This window comes from Podarcis liolepis (assembly GCF_965112155.1).
Source record: "Podarcis liolepis genome assembly, chromosome: 11".
NCBI lineage: Eukaryota > Metazoa > Chordata > Lepidosauria > Squamata > Lacertidae > Podarcis > Podarcis liolepis.
Window position 1 is genome coordinate 46,364,672 of NC_139565.1, and position 18,869 is coordinate 46,383,540.

The 18,869-nt window shown below is 45.0% G+C and overlaps 1 protein-coding gene across 1 annotated transcript in view; it reads left to right on the plus strand.

Annotated features, from left to right (window-relative positions):
• The first annotated feature begins 9,602 nt into the window (after positions 1–9,602).
• Positions 9,603–18,869, plus strand: part of OXCT1 (3-oxoacid CoA-transferase 1) — a 51,881-nt gene continuing 42,614 nt past the window's right edge. The window contains exons 1-3 of the mRNA XM_083466086.1: positions 9,603–10,221; positions 15,528–15,636; positions 17,557–17,647. Of these exons, the coding sequence (XP_083322212.1) occupies positions 10,135–10,221; positions 15,528–15,636; positions 17,557–17,647 (287 nt within the window). The 5' untranslated portion in view covers positions 9,603–10,134. The remainder of the gene's footprint in view (positions 10,222–15,527; positions 15,637–17,556; positions 17,648–18,869) is intronic.

The window sequence follows — 18,869 nt, forward strand, 5'->3', positions numbered from 1 at the left end:
AGAAGCAAGGATCACATCTAAAGCATAATGATGTTGAAGAACTACATTTCTTATTTCTGATATTTCTTTGTTAATCATTTTTAAAGCCAAAATGGTGGAATTAAACAAATTTCCTGTCCAGTTTGCCAATTTATGCAAATCACGGTAATTCATGGCTGCACCTAAAGAAGGCAGAAGGGACCTAGAAATGGCTGTCCCTGTATATTGAGAAATAGGTGATTGTACTTCCCTTCTGTTACGCAAACGGACCGCTGGGAGCTTATCTATTTTATATATCAGGGGTATCAGTTTTCCTAGAGTGTAGGTTCCAGAAAAGGCAAAGGGGATTACTGCAAGCAACAAAACACAGGTGATAAACTTATACGATTGTCCTTCATATTATTGCTAATCTTATATGAAGCATTGGCTGAAAGCTTTTTAAAGTTTTTTTTTAAATCATTATTCTCAGCAGCTAAAGGCATTAACCAAGCATATTTTTTTCGCTTCAAGCATATTCCACTTGCTGTAACTAAAAAGATTGCAACAAGGTCGAGAACAGAGCCCATTGTCTTTGCAGGGCTTGCCAAAGAACCATATTGCAAGCTGCTTTCTGTCCGGGAACCATGCCAAAGCACAAAAATGAAACAACTGGAACACACTAAAATCCCTCACCCCCTCCCTTGCCAAGAGTCCACAATAGTTCCAAGACAGCCCTCTGTACATGCTCAGAGGAACACATCATAGGGCAAGACTCCTGAGGGAGGAGGAAAAAAAAAATCTGGGGGGTAAAATCCAAGCGATGTCAATAAGGATGAGAATGGTAAATTAGTCCAATGGCCACTTCCAAGCAACCTGTGTGATATTTCGTGGCTCGATTATTGGCATGTAAAAACCACAATCCAGAAGAAGTCACACAACTATTTCTGCAGATACAGGAGCCCATTTGCTGTAAATAAGTCTGATGTATTGCTCCTTGTACTGCTGAGTCAAAAGTCCAAGCTCAACGAAACGTGGTGACACAGATGGGATGGTCGCTATTAGGAGGCAGCAAAACTGTAATGATGTTTGGTGGTTGAAGTGGCTTCCCAGGGAAAAGGGGGGCCAATGCAGTAGGGATGAAGATGGCCTTTCAGCGTGCCAGGAAACACTGGAACAGCTGTGGAAGAGCCTCTTCCATTGCAGAGGTGATTGTGATCTTGTCTGCTGGATTCTTATGTCCTTTAAGGGCAGAAAATAGTGGAGACAAAGTGGATGTGGGCAGGTCCAAATAACTCTTTATCCAATTCAGCTGTCCAAGAATTTGTTGTAAATCCACCAGTTTAAAATCAGGAAACTGTAGTTGAGGCGTGACTGGAGTGGCTGCAGATGCTGGCAGCTTGTGTCCCAGGTACGCAATAGGTAAGGTCCGCTGGATTTTTTCCTTAGCCACTGTCAATCCAACAGGTTGTAGCCTTTGCAGGATTTTGGGACACGGCGGAGGACAAGGCCGTGGCTAGCAGGCCGTGGCTAGCAGTGCCCACTGACTGGCAGGCTTTAAGCATGTCTGCAATGGCTATATTTGATGTTGCCATTAGAAGGCGCTGCGCTTGCTTACAGTCCTCATTTGCAAGCTGGCGTACAATCAGTTCTTGTGCTGCCAGGTCCTGAACTTGCCGCTTGAAGGTATTGTACAAGCGATCAACAAATTGACCATAGGGCTTTGTAGGGCCCTGTCTGATGCTTCCCCATCGGCCATCTCGCTCAGTCTTGTCATCAGGGACAGATGCCAGAGCCTCTTGGGCTGAGGCTGTGGTGGTCGCCCAATACATAGGATCAAGGGCCAACTGTTGGGCAATAGGAAGAAAATTGCCTCCTCCCGTTAACCCATCGAGAACATCGGTTTGGGTCAGCATGACGGGGGCTGGGTGTGCAGGAGCAATCACAGGGAAGAGATTTGGAGTATCAAAATCAAAAGGCAACAACGGAGCGGCAGTACAAAGAGTCTCTTCTTGGAGAGGAGTAGTAGAAGCGGTGCCAAATGCCTTGGGCGGAGGAGGTGGAAGAACGGGGGGTGCTGCAGAATTTGAAGAATGCAGGGGAGTGACAGGATGAGCCGGAGAGAGAATGTCCGGCGGTTTAGGAGGTAGGTTTGAGGCAGGCAAAGCGGGAACCGGGGGGGCGTTTGAAGAAGCTGTTCCAGCAGCCAGAAGAATGTTTGAGGGAGTTAAGCACGACATAGCTTTGTAGACGTTACTCCAGGCATGCAAAACCTTTACATCAATCTGCGGATGATTTTGAAAGAAGTGTCCAATTTTTTTCCAATCGTCTAACTCCCAGTTTCCGTCCTGGGGGAACCACGGACAGTGAGTGTCCAGGGCTTTTATAAGGGACTTAAGGTCAGCTTTCCGAACAGCAAGGTTGTTACTGGCCAAAAGGAATTTAAGGTCTTTAAAAAATTTTTTCTGTGGTGCAGAGAGAGATTTTCCCATGATTGCAAGAGTTGCAAAAAGAGCAGGGAGCACTTACCGAGGGATCCGTAGGAGGATGAGAGAGAGGCGCCTTTTGCCCTGTCCGGGCGGAGATAAGTGCTGATAAGTCCGTAACGTAGTCCAGAATCACATTCACACGGGAGCTCTCACCGGGGATCCACTACGTGGATGAACGACGCGTCTGCAGCCCTTGCGGGGCGAGGTGAGAGCTGAACGTTGTACACACGGGAGCACTCACCAGGGATCCACTACGTGGATGAACGACGTGTAGGTGAGTGCTGAATAATGAAAAACAAATAGTCACACGGGAGCACTCACCAGGGATCCACTACGTGGATGAACGACGTGTAGGTGAGTGCTGAATAATGAAGAACAACGTGAAGTTCGAAGGCAGTCACACGGGGCACCAATTGTCGAGTTACAGCTCGGCATCCAAAGAAAAATCAGTCTCACACCAAGATAGGTTCCGAATTATGGCTGCTCCTAGGGAAATATGGCAGCTCCTAGGGCTAATGCAGCACAGCTTTTATTGTGTGAAATGTGTGAAATAGAAAGGATACAAAAAATACAAGTCAAGCAATTTGTTCTAGCCAGCAGATAAAGACCTTGGTACTAGACCATGCGAGCGATCAGGCCATGCTACGTTAGCCAATCATATGGGACAGCACGAGCTGTTCACGCGCTATTCATGCTCCAAGGATGCTTCTAGCTATGAGATCACCCTGTAACAATAAGAACTTTGCTCATGCTCTCATGTACAAACAATCATTTTCCCACATTTTTTATAACAGGCGGCCCTGTTTGGGGAAGTTTTTAATGTCTGATGCTGTATTGTTTTTAATATTCGGTTGGAAGCCGCCCAGAGTGGCTGGGGAAACCCAGCCAGATGGGCGGGGTATAAATAATAAATTTTATTATTATTACACTAAAAGGTAAAGGTACCCCTGCCTGTACAGGCCAGTCGTGTCCGACTCTAGGGTTGCATGCTCATCTCGCTCTAGAGGCCGTGAGCCGTCGCCGTCCGAAGACACTTCCGGGTCACGTGGCCAGCATGATGAAGCTGCATCTGGCGAGCCAGCACCAGCACAGCACATGGAAACGCCGTTTACCTTCCCGCTATAAAGCGATACCTATTTATCTACTTGCACTTAAGAGTGCTTTCGAACTGCTAGGTGGGCAGGAGCTGGGACCGAACGACGGGAGCTCACCCCGCCGCGGGGATTCGAACCGCCGACCATATGGTCGGCAAGTCCTAGGCACTGAGGTTTTACCCACAGCACCACCCGCGCCCCATTATTACACTATGCTGTTTCAAAATTCATAAACAGAAGACATGCAATATGTGCATGGAGTCACAAACGAATAAGAATCAAATAAATGTTCAATGAACATGAATGGTAGGAGTGGTAAATCACTGTCAAAGGATTACTGAAATGGAGGCAGAATGCCACAGTCAATATCCTACAAACGTGAGATGATGGGTGCTCCAAATGTCTCAGTAGGGTCCTCCAAGCACAGCAGCAGACAGTATAGTTCTTCCAGGATAATGAACTGTTTCAATGATAACAGCTAACAATAATATGAAATGAAAACCATTACATTCAAATACAGTCCGTGAAAGAAATGACAGGCCTGCATGTTAACCAACCAATAATAAATACATACCAAATTAATAGTCCCCAAAGGTACATCAGATGGCCATGGATCAGCTATCACTAAAAAGTGTAGTAAACTGATAATGAAACAGACTGAAGAGAGTCTTGATCACCTGCTTTCTCCAGGGGCACCTACAAGTCAGCTCCGGACTCTCCTGCCTGTGTCTAGTTGAGGTCTATGTTTAGCCCTAGTCTTTATGACAAGCCCTCTAGATGTACCTCAATCCAACCAGCTTAATCATTCACACATAGCAGCTCCTTTGCCAGTCGAGCTCTTGGTTGATGTCAGGAGAACAAGGCTGGGAACATATCTGTTGAAGGCTTTAGAACTGGTGAAGGTTTTAGTTTTGTGACTGCAGTTATAGTACTGCAATGTGTTCAGCAAATCTAGAGTTTGTTGCAGAGATTGCTGTATTGAGCAGGGCAGGACTGGATCAAGGTGTTTTTCCGCCTGAAGCACTTTCCTGCCTTTTCCTGAGAATCCTTAAGGACAGTATCACCATGCAGCTTATATATAGAGTGTAACACGTACAGTGTGTTACATGAACAGAGTAGAAATAATCCTTTGAATATTGTATTACAGTCCAGAAAATCCTGTTCTTGAAGGTTTTATCAGACATGAATTGGCATGTTGGTTGTCAGCTGCTAAAAGGATTCTGGTTATAACAGTGCTACTGTCTTAGCTTCAATCTCATCATCTTGTTATGTACTCTTCATGTACATAATAGTAAAGAAACCAGGGATGATCGGATATGGCTGTTGTCACAGATCACCCGTGACTAGCACTGCAAGAAGCAGAGTGCAGTGGTACCTTGGTTTAAGAACAGCTTAATTTATGAGCAACTTGGATTAAGAACGCTGCAAACCCAGAAGTAGGTGTTTTGGTTTGCGAACTTTGCCTTGGAAGAAGAACATGTTTCGCTTCCTGTTGAGTGTGTTCCATTTGTAAATTAAGTCCCCGCTGCTATAGGAAAGCACACCTTGGTTTAAGAATGCTTTGGTTTAAGAATGGACTTCTGGAACGGATTAAGTTCGTAAAACAAGGTACCACTGTAGTTATATCCTGGCTGTCGTCCAAGGAGCATAAGGCTGTACACATAGTTATCTCCCCTTTCCTTTATCTTCACAACAACCTTGTGAGGTAAGTTGTGCTGAGAGATGGCGTCTGACCCATGATCACCCAATTAAGATCACAGCTAAATGGAGTTGTGAATGTGAATCTCCCGTAACCCAGCACTAACCAAGTGAAAGGCTGTCTTGGACAATGCAATACAAAATATATGCAAAATGACAGAGACAAATTCATGCAACTGGGCACAAAAACATCTTCCATTGTTTTCAGAACGTGCAGCTAGTAGGGTAGCATATATAATGAATTTAATTTATTTCCCCCATTCTATTGACTTTTGTGCGTATTCTTTTGCTGGAAGGCTGCATCACAAAACGGATCAATAAGAGTTTCAAAGGATAGCTGTGTTCCGGTTCAAGAAGTGCAGAGCAGGTAGCTTCTTATTAAAAAACCAAACAAAATCAATTTACTCCTCCTACTCTACTTGGAATCCCTTTTGAGCCATGATTCCTTGTGTAACTAATGATTTAGTTGCCTAAGCAACCAAATTGGGTGGTGGTAGTTAAAAAAATATGAATTGAACATACACTGCAATTCATCCTTGCAACATGGCAGGGAAAGAAAAGTAGGAATAAAAATAAAATGTGTGCTCCATCCGAGGAGATGAATTCGGGAAAGTTCTCATGACTATTCATTCCTTTAACACCGTGTTTTCCTTGGATCGTTTCCAATATTGCTATGACCAAGTTAGTGTTCTAGTGGTTTTGATTAAGGTTTAAGAAAATTAAGACTAGTGTCTGTAATGATTAACTTCTAACAGGTTTAACTTAGTTCCTTCCATCACATTAACTCTGGCAAATTACCCCTGTTCAGCATAAGAAGTTCCAAACTCCAGCTACTGTTCCCTGCAAAATGTATGATTTTTGGTTTGTTTTTGCTGGCCAGTGTTACAATAAAACTCAAAATGGTAGTGGAAAATCCACGTCAAACATACTGTACATTCTGGAATGGCAAGGATGGGAGTATGTGTGTTCAGCACAGTATGCACTTAATTTTTAAAATGCAAGTATGATATCTACATCTAATTTAATTTGCAGCTATATGTAGAAAAATAAAATTAGAAAAATTGATTAATTTGTTCATTATATTTCCCTTTTTTTAATAACATTATATATTCATTCTCCATCTCTTTAATTCCTATTTTTCTTCCAATGTATTGCATCCCTTAATCTCCACTGCCAGCAAACATTAAGAACATAGACGGGTAGATTGGGTATTTCCACGGATAATTAAAAAAAAACCTAGGAAGAAGTTCAAAAATGTTAGAATATGGGATCAAATTTAAAAACAATATCAGTCTACGAAAGTTGGTCAGACTGCTGAGCAGCACAGAATCAGATGTGTGAGTGGATAACTATGCAGTCAGCTATAAGGAAGATTTTAAATTGATAACCAGGTCCACTGTGTAACAGGCTCAAGGTTCTTACCCTACATTAGCTGGTTGTAATCACAGACTCATAGGACCCTGAGGATCATTCAGTCTAACCCGCTGCAATGCCAGAATATGCAGCTATCCGTTATGGGCATCAAACCAGCAACCTTGGTGTTACCAGCACCACGCTCTAACCAAGTGAGCTATCCCCAGCTTAGGTAAGTTAATGTTCATTTCCCCCGTGTTTCAGAGTTACAATATCCATAGTGCTCACCTCCAATCAGCGGTGGAGCAAACTTATCGGGCGACTGGGGTTGCGTGCATGCCCTGCGCCCAGGGGTGGGGCCAGCCAGGGCAGGATGCTCCATGGGGCCTCCAAGGAGTCTGGCTGTCTCCTCCCACTCAGCCGCCCTACAGCTGGGGGAGGCAGCGGGCGAATTTTTGGGCAGCAGGGAGCCTGTGCGTGCCCAAGCCACCACGTCACTCCCAGGAGAGACGCATGGGTCAGGCGTGCTGCAGGCCCCGTGGTGATCGTAACTTAGAAATCAGCCGTGAGTACTCACTCGAAGGACAGATCCTGAAGCTGACGCTCCAATACTTTGGCCACCTCATGAGAAGAGAAGACTCCCTGGAAATGACCCTGATGTTGGGAAAGATGGAGGGCACAAGGAGAAGGGGACGACGGAGGATGAGATGGTTGGACAGTGTTCTCGAGGCTACTGGCATGAGTTTGACCAAACTGCAGGAGGCGGTGGAGGACAGGGGTGCCTGGCGTGCTCTGGTCCATGGGGTCATGAAGAGTTGGACAAGATTAAACAGCAACAATATGCATTGGCAGTTAAGAAGATTAGGAGAAAAGAACTAGATAAAATAGCAGTCAATTGCAAAGGTGATTCGGACATTTAACCTGGCACATTCTACCTGAGAACCCCTTGCTATTCTATCGTATGCAACAAATAATTCTTAGGAGACGTGATCGTGGTTTATTGCATCTGCAGTGCCTAATGTCTTTATGGTTATTGTTGCTTTTCTTTTTGTTCCCTTTGTGAATGATGCCATGGCCTTTGACTAGTTCAATAAAGTTGATGATGATGATGATTAGTGCCGCTCGGCATTTTGTCACCCCCCTCGGTAGAGACACCTGGGGTGACCCGCCCCCACCGCACCCCCTTCCTCTTCCCATGCCTCCCAATAGCCATACTGAAGCTGAAAAGAGGGGCTTGCTAAGGAAATTCGTGCCAGAGGCTGGATCCAAACCAGGGGCTTCCTGATTCATAACTCTTAGCCGCTAAACTGCACTGATCTGACTAAAAAACTGAAAGGTGGCACAACTACGGCATGCCTGATATTTGGGAAACAGTTTTATCAGCCAATGTAGATGTTTGCTCTCATGTTTCTTTGTGCGTATTGTTGTTTAGCCATAAAAAGTACCATTAGAAGGAGCCATGCAATGACTATGCATAATGTGCATTAATTCAATTGCTTCATTGCACTGGCATATTTAAACCCTGAAACCCAAACCCTAATATTCATTTGACTCCTGCTTTTCTTGAAAAATGACACCATGACATATGACTGCAGGGTTCAAATGCTAACTTCAGGCTGTCAGATGTCTGTTGCTGACATAGAAGCTGACTGCTCTAAGCCGGAGACAGACACATCCTTTACTTTTGGGTCCTGCTCTGTTCTGCAGACAGTAGCCTGAGTGATAGAAAGGTATTGTGCTGCAAAACTGATTGGACTCTGTGATTAAAAAATGTGCTCCCCAGCTCTAGGGGTGCTTCACAGTGATTGAATACATTTATTTGGACGTAGCAGGGACATTAAACACAGAGAAATCCAATGTAAAACTGCACAAAAGAGGTCTTTTGCACATACAACTTCTGGCAGGCCAGACTTCAAGAGGTTCTCAGAGGACAGACCATCACTAGGTTCCTTTAATCAAGGGGTGAAACACCCATCCCAAAAGCGAGATTAGCCCCTTGAAACCCCCCAAACATCAACAAGCTAAAGGGCAGGGATTGTTGCACTACTCTAGCAGTGTAGCTCTGTGAGGCTCTAATTCTGAACAAATTACAGTTCCCAGAATTCTGGGGAGCAGAGACTCTTAAAGTGGTACCATAGTGCTTTCAATGTATGGTGCAAAAGGAGACATGTTCTTATTTCACAACCTCACTAGGAAGCATATTCCAGGGCAGAATAGTTACATAAAGGTCTGATTTCTTTGTTGTTTTAATGCAATTTGCAGGAACATTATGATTTCTGAGAGCAGATTTTGTTGCATTTGCATGACAAAGCTGAACAGCGTTGCTGCCAACTGTACAGGAAAAGCCCAAAACCTCACTGCTTTTAGCTGAGGTTTGATATGCAGAAATCAGGAGTAAAAAATTTCATAGGATGCAGGTAAAATGAAAACCTGCTAATCTCTGCAGAAATAAAAGGGCAGCTACAGGGAGCAGCTACAGGGGCCAGTTCACAAGCAGGCAACCTAAAAAAACCAAACCACAAGGATCCATTAAAATCCACTCCTTAATTTTATTTTGTCTTTGGAAGTTCGCCCTATCACTTTACAACCAATTTACTCAGAAATTAGCGTCACTGATTTCATTGGATCTTACACTCCAGGCATTGCAGTGTGTACTCGGAAGTCTTACTGAGCCCAATATGGCTTACTCTCTCCCAAGTAAACTATGTCTAACCTTTTGCATCCCTAGTCGTCCTTAGCCTGCTTTATTGAGTGAAAGCTCCATTCGTTTTTGCTCTGTAGTATTTAAGCCTATATTAAGTTTTTTCTTTGTATAACTGAATTCATTCTGTATTTGCTAAATGGATGATTTTCGTTATTTCGAATTTACTGACATAATCTGCATTTTGTATATCCAGGGTGCTCCGTTGTGCCGTTCCGAAAGTTTGCTACGAACCGCTCTGGATGTAGCTCCTTGTGGAAAAGCGGCAGATAAGTCAAATCAACTAAGCAACCAAAACATTCGGCTCGGTTGGGGGCATCATTAGTACAATTGTATATTTATTAAATTTGTATACCATCCTTCGTCCGAAGATCTCAGAATAAAACCACAAAGTACATAACGAAAACAAGAGGGAAACCAAACCAAACACGCCCCCTCCATCCTAGAAACACGTTTAAAAGGACACAGTCTGCTAATCTGTAAGGGCGCCGTTCCTGGGAGCAAGCGCCACGGAACACAGAGCGCGCCCTGTTGCATCTCCAACTCCCAGGCCAGAGGCGCCTCGGCGCCTCCTCCAAGGAGCCGGTGCAATTCTCCAGCCTCCCGCTTGGTCTCACAAGGGGTTAAAGACGACGTCAGACGCCGAGCCCCCTAACCCTCCCCCAGCTTCGCATCCCATTTGACAGGCGCGCCCTGCTCTCTCTTTTTTTCCGGCAGCCTCGCGCCGAGGGGGTTGGGCATCAGCCGCCGCCGCCTCCTCCTCCTCCTCTTCTTCTCCTTCTCCAAGGCCGCTGCTCGCCCCGGCTCCTTCCTGCTCGCCTTGCACGCCGCGAAGCGCACGAAGATGGCGGCTCAGAGCCTCCTGGCCCGCTTTGCTCGCTGCCTCCCCGGCTCCGGCACGGCGCAGCTCCTCCGTCGAGCCCCGGCCAAGGTAAGCAAGCGCGCGGCGATGGTTGCAGAGGACCCTTCTGCGGCGGCTCGGTGCGCGCTTACTCGCAAGGAAGCCTTTGCAGCCTCTGCAACTTGGACCGGCTCGCCGGCGCAGCTTGAGCCTTAGCAGGAGATCAGGTTTCGCTCCATGTGATGCAAAAATCCTCCCCTACGAAGGCGCAAGAGCAGGCCAGGCTGCTTCTCTCCGCCACCTGCCCCACTTTTCTTTTCTTTTTCTCCTGGCCACTGGGCAACCTTTCGTCCCCTTCCCCCCTAAACAGCAACGCGTCCCACTGACATTTCCATGCCCGCTTGCTCTCTAATCCGCTCGCCGGCCTCCTGGCTACCTTCCCTTTGGCCCCTGGCTCTGAACCGTGGATGAACCTCCTGCTCGCCTTTCCCTTCAAGGCTCGTTGCGCGCGAAGGTTCCCTTGCAAAGGCGGAAAGATTCCCCCGCGACGCGCGGCAGAAGGAGCGGCGCGCCTCTCTCCTTGCGCCCCTGGGCTGACCAGGCCGGAGGGGAGCCCTACCTGCTGAGCGCGCGTCCTTCAGCGGAACAGAGGCGCCTGTTTGTTTAGCTGACCTTGAGGAAGAAGGAAGGGAGCGAGCTTCGTTTGCAGGCCCGCTCTCTGTCCCTTTCTGTCCCCATCCCCAGGGGCCTGGCTGGCTAAGTGACTTAGGATAGGATCAGGCTGGCTGGCGGTAAGACAGGCCTAGCCAGAGGTCTTCTTGCATCTTTCATTAAGGCGTTCCCTTACGCCTCTTGGAAGATGTGGAAACACAGAAACAGGTACATTCCAAATAGAACTGGTATAGTCAGGTGGGGCCAGGATTTATGTTGGGGGGTGGGGTGGGGGCGGCAGGAAACCCACCTGTCATCACCCTCTGTCTGACTCTGCCTAGCCGATTTGGAATGAAATGTCTCAACAACAGTTGTTTTAAAATACTTTCTTTTGACCCCAAGTGCTGGGGGGGGGGGGAAACACCTGTCAAAATCTTTTTACAATTTCTGCTTTTAGTTAAGTGTTTTTATTTATTTCCTTGGCTACGCCCACCCCTCCACGCCCTTCAAGAAAAGTCCCCCTAAATAAACTGGAAAAAACTAAATTAAAAAAGTTTTAAAGAAAGCAGTGAAATTCTAATACAATACATATATATATATTTAGAACGTTTGCTCCCCGGGGCTGATGGGAATCAAAGTCCTAAACATTCGTTTATTTGTTGCATTTATATCCTGCCTTTTCTGCAAGGAGCTCAAGGTGGTGTATATGGTACTCTCTCCTCATTTAATCCCCTAAAGGGAATCTGGAGAGGGGGCCTGGTTGGCAAAGGCTGGTCCAGGCTAACTGGCTGTGTTTCTGGTCTGGACTGTGCCAGCCCTACCTAGAGACTGAATCTGGTACGTTTTGCATGCAAAACAGATGTTACCTTTTGAATAAGAACATAAGACAAGCCTGCTGGATCAGGCCCATTCAGTCTAGCATCCTCTTCCCACTGACTGGATGCCAGTGGGACATGAGCGGAACAAGTGGTATTCAGAGGCCCGATTCGAGCAGAGGCAGAACAGAGGATAGCCTTGTCTTGTCTAATCAGTGCCAGAATTAGTGGGATGCAGGTAGTTCCCCTGCCCAGGGTGCCAAGCCGAGGGGGCGCAAAACAACAACCACAACCCTATATTTATATGGGTACCTACTGAGAAGATCCATAAGAAAGCAACTGTACTAAAGACATTACAGTGGTACCTCGGGTTACATACACTTCAGGTTACAGACTCCGCTAACCCAGAAATATTACCTCGGGTTAAGAACTTTGCTTCAGGATGAGAACAGAAATCGTGTGGCGGCAGCAGGAGGCCCCATTAGCTAAAGTGGTGCTTCAGGTTAAGAACAGTTTCAGGTTAAGAACAGACCTCCAGAACGAATTAAGTTCTTAACCCAAGGTACCACTGTATTGTGCAACTAAGCAATGCTTTTTTGGGGTGGCGGCGGCAAATTTTGTCCTTGCTCAGGGCACCATATTTATTACCAAAGTCCGCCGCTGGTCTAATCCTCTTCTAAAGCCATCCAAGTTGGTGGCTGTCGTTGCCTCTTATGGGAGCAAGTTCCATGGCTCTGCTTCTAGTCTCCTGCTTTGGGAAGGAAGACAGGGTGTGTCACTGGGGAGGGAAGTAATAGCATAGGCTTAGCTCTGTTGTGCCATAGACTCAGGCCCTCTGGGCTCTTCTGCTCTTGTCTAGAAGTGCCACAACTTTCAGCTGTCTGCGCTGGAGGTTGGGCATTCTTGTTCTGCAAGTGAGCATGTAATCCTGTGCTGGTACCTGGCAATCTCTTGTTTATTGGGACGCTGCTTCAGGTGTTGTGCCCTGTTCTAGATTTCCTGACAAGGCAATGGAAACCTTGTAGGCCAGATTTAATGTCACACCAGTAGATGCCCCAGAATTCCCCTCCCTCCCTCCTCATTCTGCTCTTGGAGGATTCCCCAGAGGAAGGTTAAGTAGAAGTCCTTCACTGGATGCCACAATTCAGTGTCACCCTGTGTTTTTAACATGCTGGACACAACTTTTCTCAATGTGCATAATATTGACTCACAAAGTTTCCATATGCAGAAATTTGGACTACTCCTCCAGTATAAATTGGAGACTAGCTGTTGCTCTGTGTCAAAGGATAAATGACTTTGACCTAGTCGGCACACTTTGACTGGCTGAGAGATGTGTCCTTGTTGGAGAAAGGGTTGCTTGGGGTTTCTGTTGTTGTGCCAGTGTTGATGAAGCATAGCATGTGACTTTCCATGCCGGGGAGAATTGTTGGCTGGTTCTTCTTAAAGTATCTTGTGCAGAAGGCTGTCAGAAGCGTCTGGTTAAGAAATCCTGAGTGCTCCATTGCTCATTATTTCTGGGCTTTAATAGTAAGGAAAATGAGTTCCTCCCCCCTCCTATTTCATGTTGTATATCTGCTTAATAATCTGATTACAAATATGACATAATTTTACATATTTGGTCAGGCCAGGAGACATCTCAGATTTTTGTAAATAGGTAAAGAGTAGTGGAGATGTCATAGGATTACATGGAGGATGTGGTGTTGTTGTTAACCAAATTTACTCCTAGCTACAAAACAGAATTGGACCCTCTGGGCCAACCACTTCTTGCAGGGAAGTAACACGTAGAGCCAAACCAAGCTGGATTGAAGTCCTGCCAATCAGTTGATATCACATGCCCATTGGGTGATGTCACTTGATTGACCATGGTTTTAGAAAAATGGCCTCAGAGCCCAAAATGGAATCCCTACTGGGCCAAACTGGCCCATGGATTGGAAGTTCCCCACCCTGCTGTATCAGAATGAAGCCTAAGACTACATTTCTAAGATCATTTATTAGGGAGTACTGTATGTTTCAAGGGACGCAGGTGGCGCTGTGGGTTAAGCCACAGAGCCTAGGACTTGCTGATCAGAAGGTCGGTGGTTCGAATCCCCGCAACAGGTTGAGCTCCCGTTGTTCGGTCCCTGCTCCTGCCAACCTAGCAGTTCAAAAGCACACGAAAGTGCAAGTAGATAAATAGGTACCGCTCCGGTGCGAAGGTAAACAGCATTTCCGTGCGCTGCTCCGGTTCGCCAGAAGCGGCTTAGTTATGCTGGCCATGTGACCCGGAAGCTGTACGCCGGCTCCCTCGGCCAGTAAAGCGAGATGAGCGCTGCAACCCCAGAGTCGGTCACTACTGGACCTAATGGTCAGGGGTCCCTTTACCTTTACCTTACTGTATGTTTCATAGAATTCAGTAGAACCTGCTGCTGACTAAATATACTTGCACTGCCAGGAGGTATACCTGGCGTTGCCATTTAGAAACACCCACAAGGTGACTGACACGTTGTTGAAATTCCAATAGAAAGGGTTTTAACTGCAATAGAATCAACATGTGTTGTCTTAGCTATGTGTACTCAGAGGTACTGTAAGTCGTGTTGAATTGAATGGAGCTTACTTCCAGGTAAGTAGGGTTATGATTGCAGCCTTAGAACCTTGGATAACTTAAGACTTTGTCTTGTTTACTCAGATGGCAAAATTATTTTCAAAAATAATAAAGGATTGTAAATAAATTTTAAATAGGAACAATTGTATGTCATTTTACAATACAGTATATGTTAGTATGACTAGACAGATCCTTGTTTATTTAAAAAATATTTATATATTGTTCTTTATAAGATATACCACATTAGTTTTACTATTTAAAATAAAACACTCAGCCTTGAAGTTCACTGAGTCACCTTGGGCCAGTCACTAACCTACCCCTCCCCCAGGGTTGTTATTCTATGAGGATAAAATGGGGAGGGGGGGAACAAAGTATGACACCTTGAGCTCCTTGGAAGAAAGATAGGATATGAATGGAATTTATAAAATAAAATAAAATAATAAAATAAAATAAAATCCATAAGTATCCATGTCTGCAGAATCAGAATGAAATTTAATGGCTTCAATGGAATTTACTTCCTACAGGATTTTAGCCTGTGATCTGTGGCAATTGCTTCTAAGTTAGTCTTTTTAGGGTTGGAGCATAAAGTTTCTTAACTCTGATTCTGCAAGCTTGTGAAGCTCAGGCATTTTATTGAAATCTGAAATATACTCACCCTTGCCCTAGTTGCATGTCTAGAGAAAATATATTTCCTACGAGTTGCTTAAGATAGTAGTACTGTCTGTTCAGACACTGTTTTCTTTAATTAAAAATGTGACCAGACATATCGAGGACAGACCCCATAAATGTGGTTTTGGAAATTCAAGTTTATAATATGTTAATTGCTTAAGAGTATTGGTATTTGTAATAATACCCTTACTTCCAAGCTGCAAGGAATAAACAAAGAATTTAAATCTTTCCCCTACTGTCCTTCACCTAAATACAGTATTTGCTAAAGTGATTCAGAGCTCATATTATGCAGAGCATGGCTGGAACTGCAGTTCCTTCTGATGTTTCAGGGTGCATTGCCTCAAAACTTTCAAGCACAGTGGCTAGAGATTTGCTCTTTGAAAAAGGAAGGAAAGCAAGCAAGCAGAGATTATTGGGAAATTCTGCATCACATTTATTTTATTAGTCTGGTTGTATAAAATGGCAGCATACATGTCGTTTTGACCATAGTGACGTACACCCTTCAAATCTAGTGTTGCCCATGAGCCTCTGGCATGCATTCTTTGCACTTTCTGATCAGCACAAATTCCTTGTGCATGTCTTTCTAAAAACTGCTGGTGGGATATCCTTTGTTACTGTGAATGAGCACCTAAGGTTGTACCTTGACGCTGTCTCTCCTTTGTTTCTTTTACTCTTTCTAGAGCTGTGGCTGCTATTTTTCAACAAGCAGCCGCCACAACACCCAGTTTTATAATGATCCGGTGGAAGCAGTAAAAGACATACCCAATGGGGCCACTCTCCTCGTTGGTGGTAAGTACTTTGGAATCTACTTGCTCTTCGCCAAATGAATTACTTGCTCAGTTCTATAAATTGGAAACATTTCTGCCACTCCATGAACGTAAATGAACATAATACAGTGGTACCTTGGTTCCCAAACTCAATCCGTTCTGGAAGTCCGCTTGACTACCAAAACGTTTGCAAACCAAGGCGTGGCTTCTGATTGGTGCCGGAAACAATGCCGACAGCCAAAACGGACATTTCGCTTCCAAAAAACATTTGCAAGCCAGAACACTTACCTCCGGGTTTGCAATGTTCGGGAGCCAATTTGTTTGGGAGCCAAGCCATTCGGGACCCAAGGTACCACTGTAAAGGATTTCTAGGCAGTTGGTAAAATGGGGGAAAGGCTGTAGGTTAGTGGTAGAACAGCTGGTTTGCATGCAGAAAACCAAGGTTCAAACCCTGGAGAGCCTCTGCCAGTCAGTGCTGGTAATCCCATACAGCTTCCTATGTTCCTGTGTAATAGGATTTAACCTGATTCCTTTCCCCTTGCAGTCTTCTATAGAAGCCTTCTCCAAACTTGGGTCCCCACAAATTGTTGGACTGCAACCCTCATCATCCCTAGCCAGATTAGCCAAGGATGATTGGAGGCCAACAACCATCTGGGCACTCAAGGTTGGACAAGGAGTAGAGCTGGGCTTACCAGCCCCATTTCCAACCCTTGGGTGCCTTGGGGTTCTGCCCCATATGTATTTGGCCAAAGGTCTGGAAGGAACCTCTGCATACATGGGTTCACTGCACAACTTGGAACCCTGATTAAACTGGGTTCTGACCTTGTGGAACGGCTACATGCCTACACCTGTATGTCAACAGAGGCCTTTTTCAGACCTTCTGCCAATTGTGTGAAGATCATGGGGTAGAGACAGTGGGTGTGGAACTGCTTCCCCTCAATATGCATGTGATTTAGAAGATGAGAAAAAGGGCTTCCACTTTGATTGAGCCAGGAAGTTGGGCTTCTGCCTCTGAACAGGAGCTGCTACCATCATTGGCTTCAAGAAACCAGCCTAGGAGACACACCTAGTGCTTTAGAGCTGCAAAAACAGCTGCGCCTACTCAGACTTATTGTCTTCAGTGGGTCTGTGTATCTATGGGCTTTTCAGGGATGGTGTTAAAATGATGGGGAAGCAAGCATAAAACACTTTTTACGAGTAACGTTTCTAGGGCAGGGTGAGGGCTTCAGAATGCAGAGTTCTCACGTCAGGGCATTAAAAATACTTAAAGCTGAGAGCTCTTAAGACTATAAAGGGCTGTGGTTTGGTCTCTGCTGACTTCAGAACTGTACCTTTATCACCAAGAGAATTGCTCTAGAAGTTGAACAGCCCAGGGCAATACAGAGATAAGTAAAGGAAGCATTGTGTACGTTCTTTTATTGTTGTGGAGGGAGAGTCGTTATATAGGCCAGTAATTTCACAAAGGGGAGACCAGTGCAGAGTTCAGTTAAGAAGGAAGCTGTATTGGTCTTGCCCACCTGTCAAAGTTAGTCCGCAGAGGTGAGGGGGAATTGAACTGCTGCTTTCTGCAGGTTTGAGTGTTTCCACCCATGGTTTCAGGTGCTAGTTGGTTTTTTTGCCGCTTGGCAAACCACATCATTTGATCACAACACTTAGATTTAATAGGATCCGTGTGTTTTGGGTCAGCTTACTAGTGGGCTGAAATTTGTGGTCTCCATTGGCCCTTCCCATTCCCCACATCTTCTGGGTATGCAAACAAAAATGGGGGTTGTGTTGGCTTTGAAGACCAGCGTAATATGGGAGAGATCCCTTCTTCTGGGTTGGAAGGCAGGGTCCATCATGTGCTGCTGAAGAAGGTCCCTGCTTGAGGTGAACGAATGGTTGATGGTGGGTCATTTTTTGCAATGGAGATGTTCACTGCTGAATAATTTGTGTTGCATAGGTTTTGGGCTCTGTGGCATCCCTGAGAACCTCATAGGAGCACTGTTGAAGACTGGTGTAAAAGGGATAACCGCTGTCAGTAACAATGCAGGGTACGTGTGCATCTGTTCTTGGAATAGATTTTGTACAAAATCTAATTGGGATTCTCTTTTTGCAAACTGGCGATGGACCCCAGCCTGTGTATGTGTGAGGAAGCACCCTGGTTTCCCTCTGGAGGAGCCCACATTTCAAAATAGAAGACTGTTTTGGCATAAAGTGATATATACATTTATACAGTGGTGCCTTGGTTCTCAAATTTAATCCGCTGTGGAAGTCCGTTCCAAAACCAAAGCGTTCCAAAACCAAGGTACGCTTGGATTAATCCGTTCCAGACTTTTAAAAACAACCCCAAAAACATGAATTTAACATGGATTTTACTATCTAATGAGACCATTGATCCATAAAATGAAAGCAATAAACAATGTACTGCAGTCTCACAATCAGTCAGTAAGTAGCTGAACTGGGTTCCACACAGTCACAAAAACAAAAAGGGCCGCAAAATAAATAGCAAAAACAGACAGACCTCAGCGTAACACTCAAAACGGAAGTGTGGCACTCAAAATGAAAGCGTAACACTTGAAACGGAGCACGTTCATCTTCCAAAAAAAGTTCGCAAACCGGAACACTTACTTCCAGGTTTGCAGTGTTTGGGTTCCAAGTTGTTTGAGTACCAAGGCGTTTGACAACCAAGGTACCACTGTAATTAATAATAACTTGAAATGATGAGGCTGGTACTACGCTAAATGCATTATATACAAGTGCAATGAGGGCTGGGCTGCCAGTGGCCACCGTGCTTGGTTACATTCACATAAGCAGAGCACCGAGACCTGCATTTTCATTTAAATTTACTTCGTCCCATGTTATCAGTGTTAGCGAGTGTTTACAAAACACCAGAGGGATTTGGATGCTTGGTGTAAAAGACCTGAATCTGGTTAAACATTAATAAATAAATAAGGTTTTCCCTGATACTGCTATTTACAGTGTAGCTAAATGATAAGATCATGCTGATATCCTCTATAATCAAAACACTTTTAGTCTTTTTTCATCACCCAATTTGAATGTCATTGCTGGAAACTTGACACAGTACTTGGAATACATGAAATGCTCAAGTTTTTTTTGGTGATGCTGAAGAATATATATGCACAAGATATACATATATCTATATATCTATAGCTATGCACACTGTCCAGATAACCTTTTGTTATGGGACATCATGCAAATTGTGGAAACAAAGAAAATTATGCTTGTTGCACCCGGTGTTAATCTTCTGCAGTC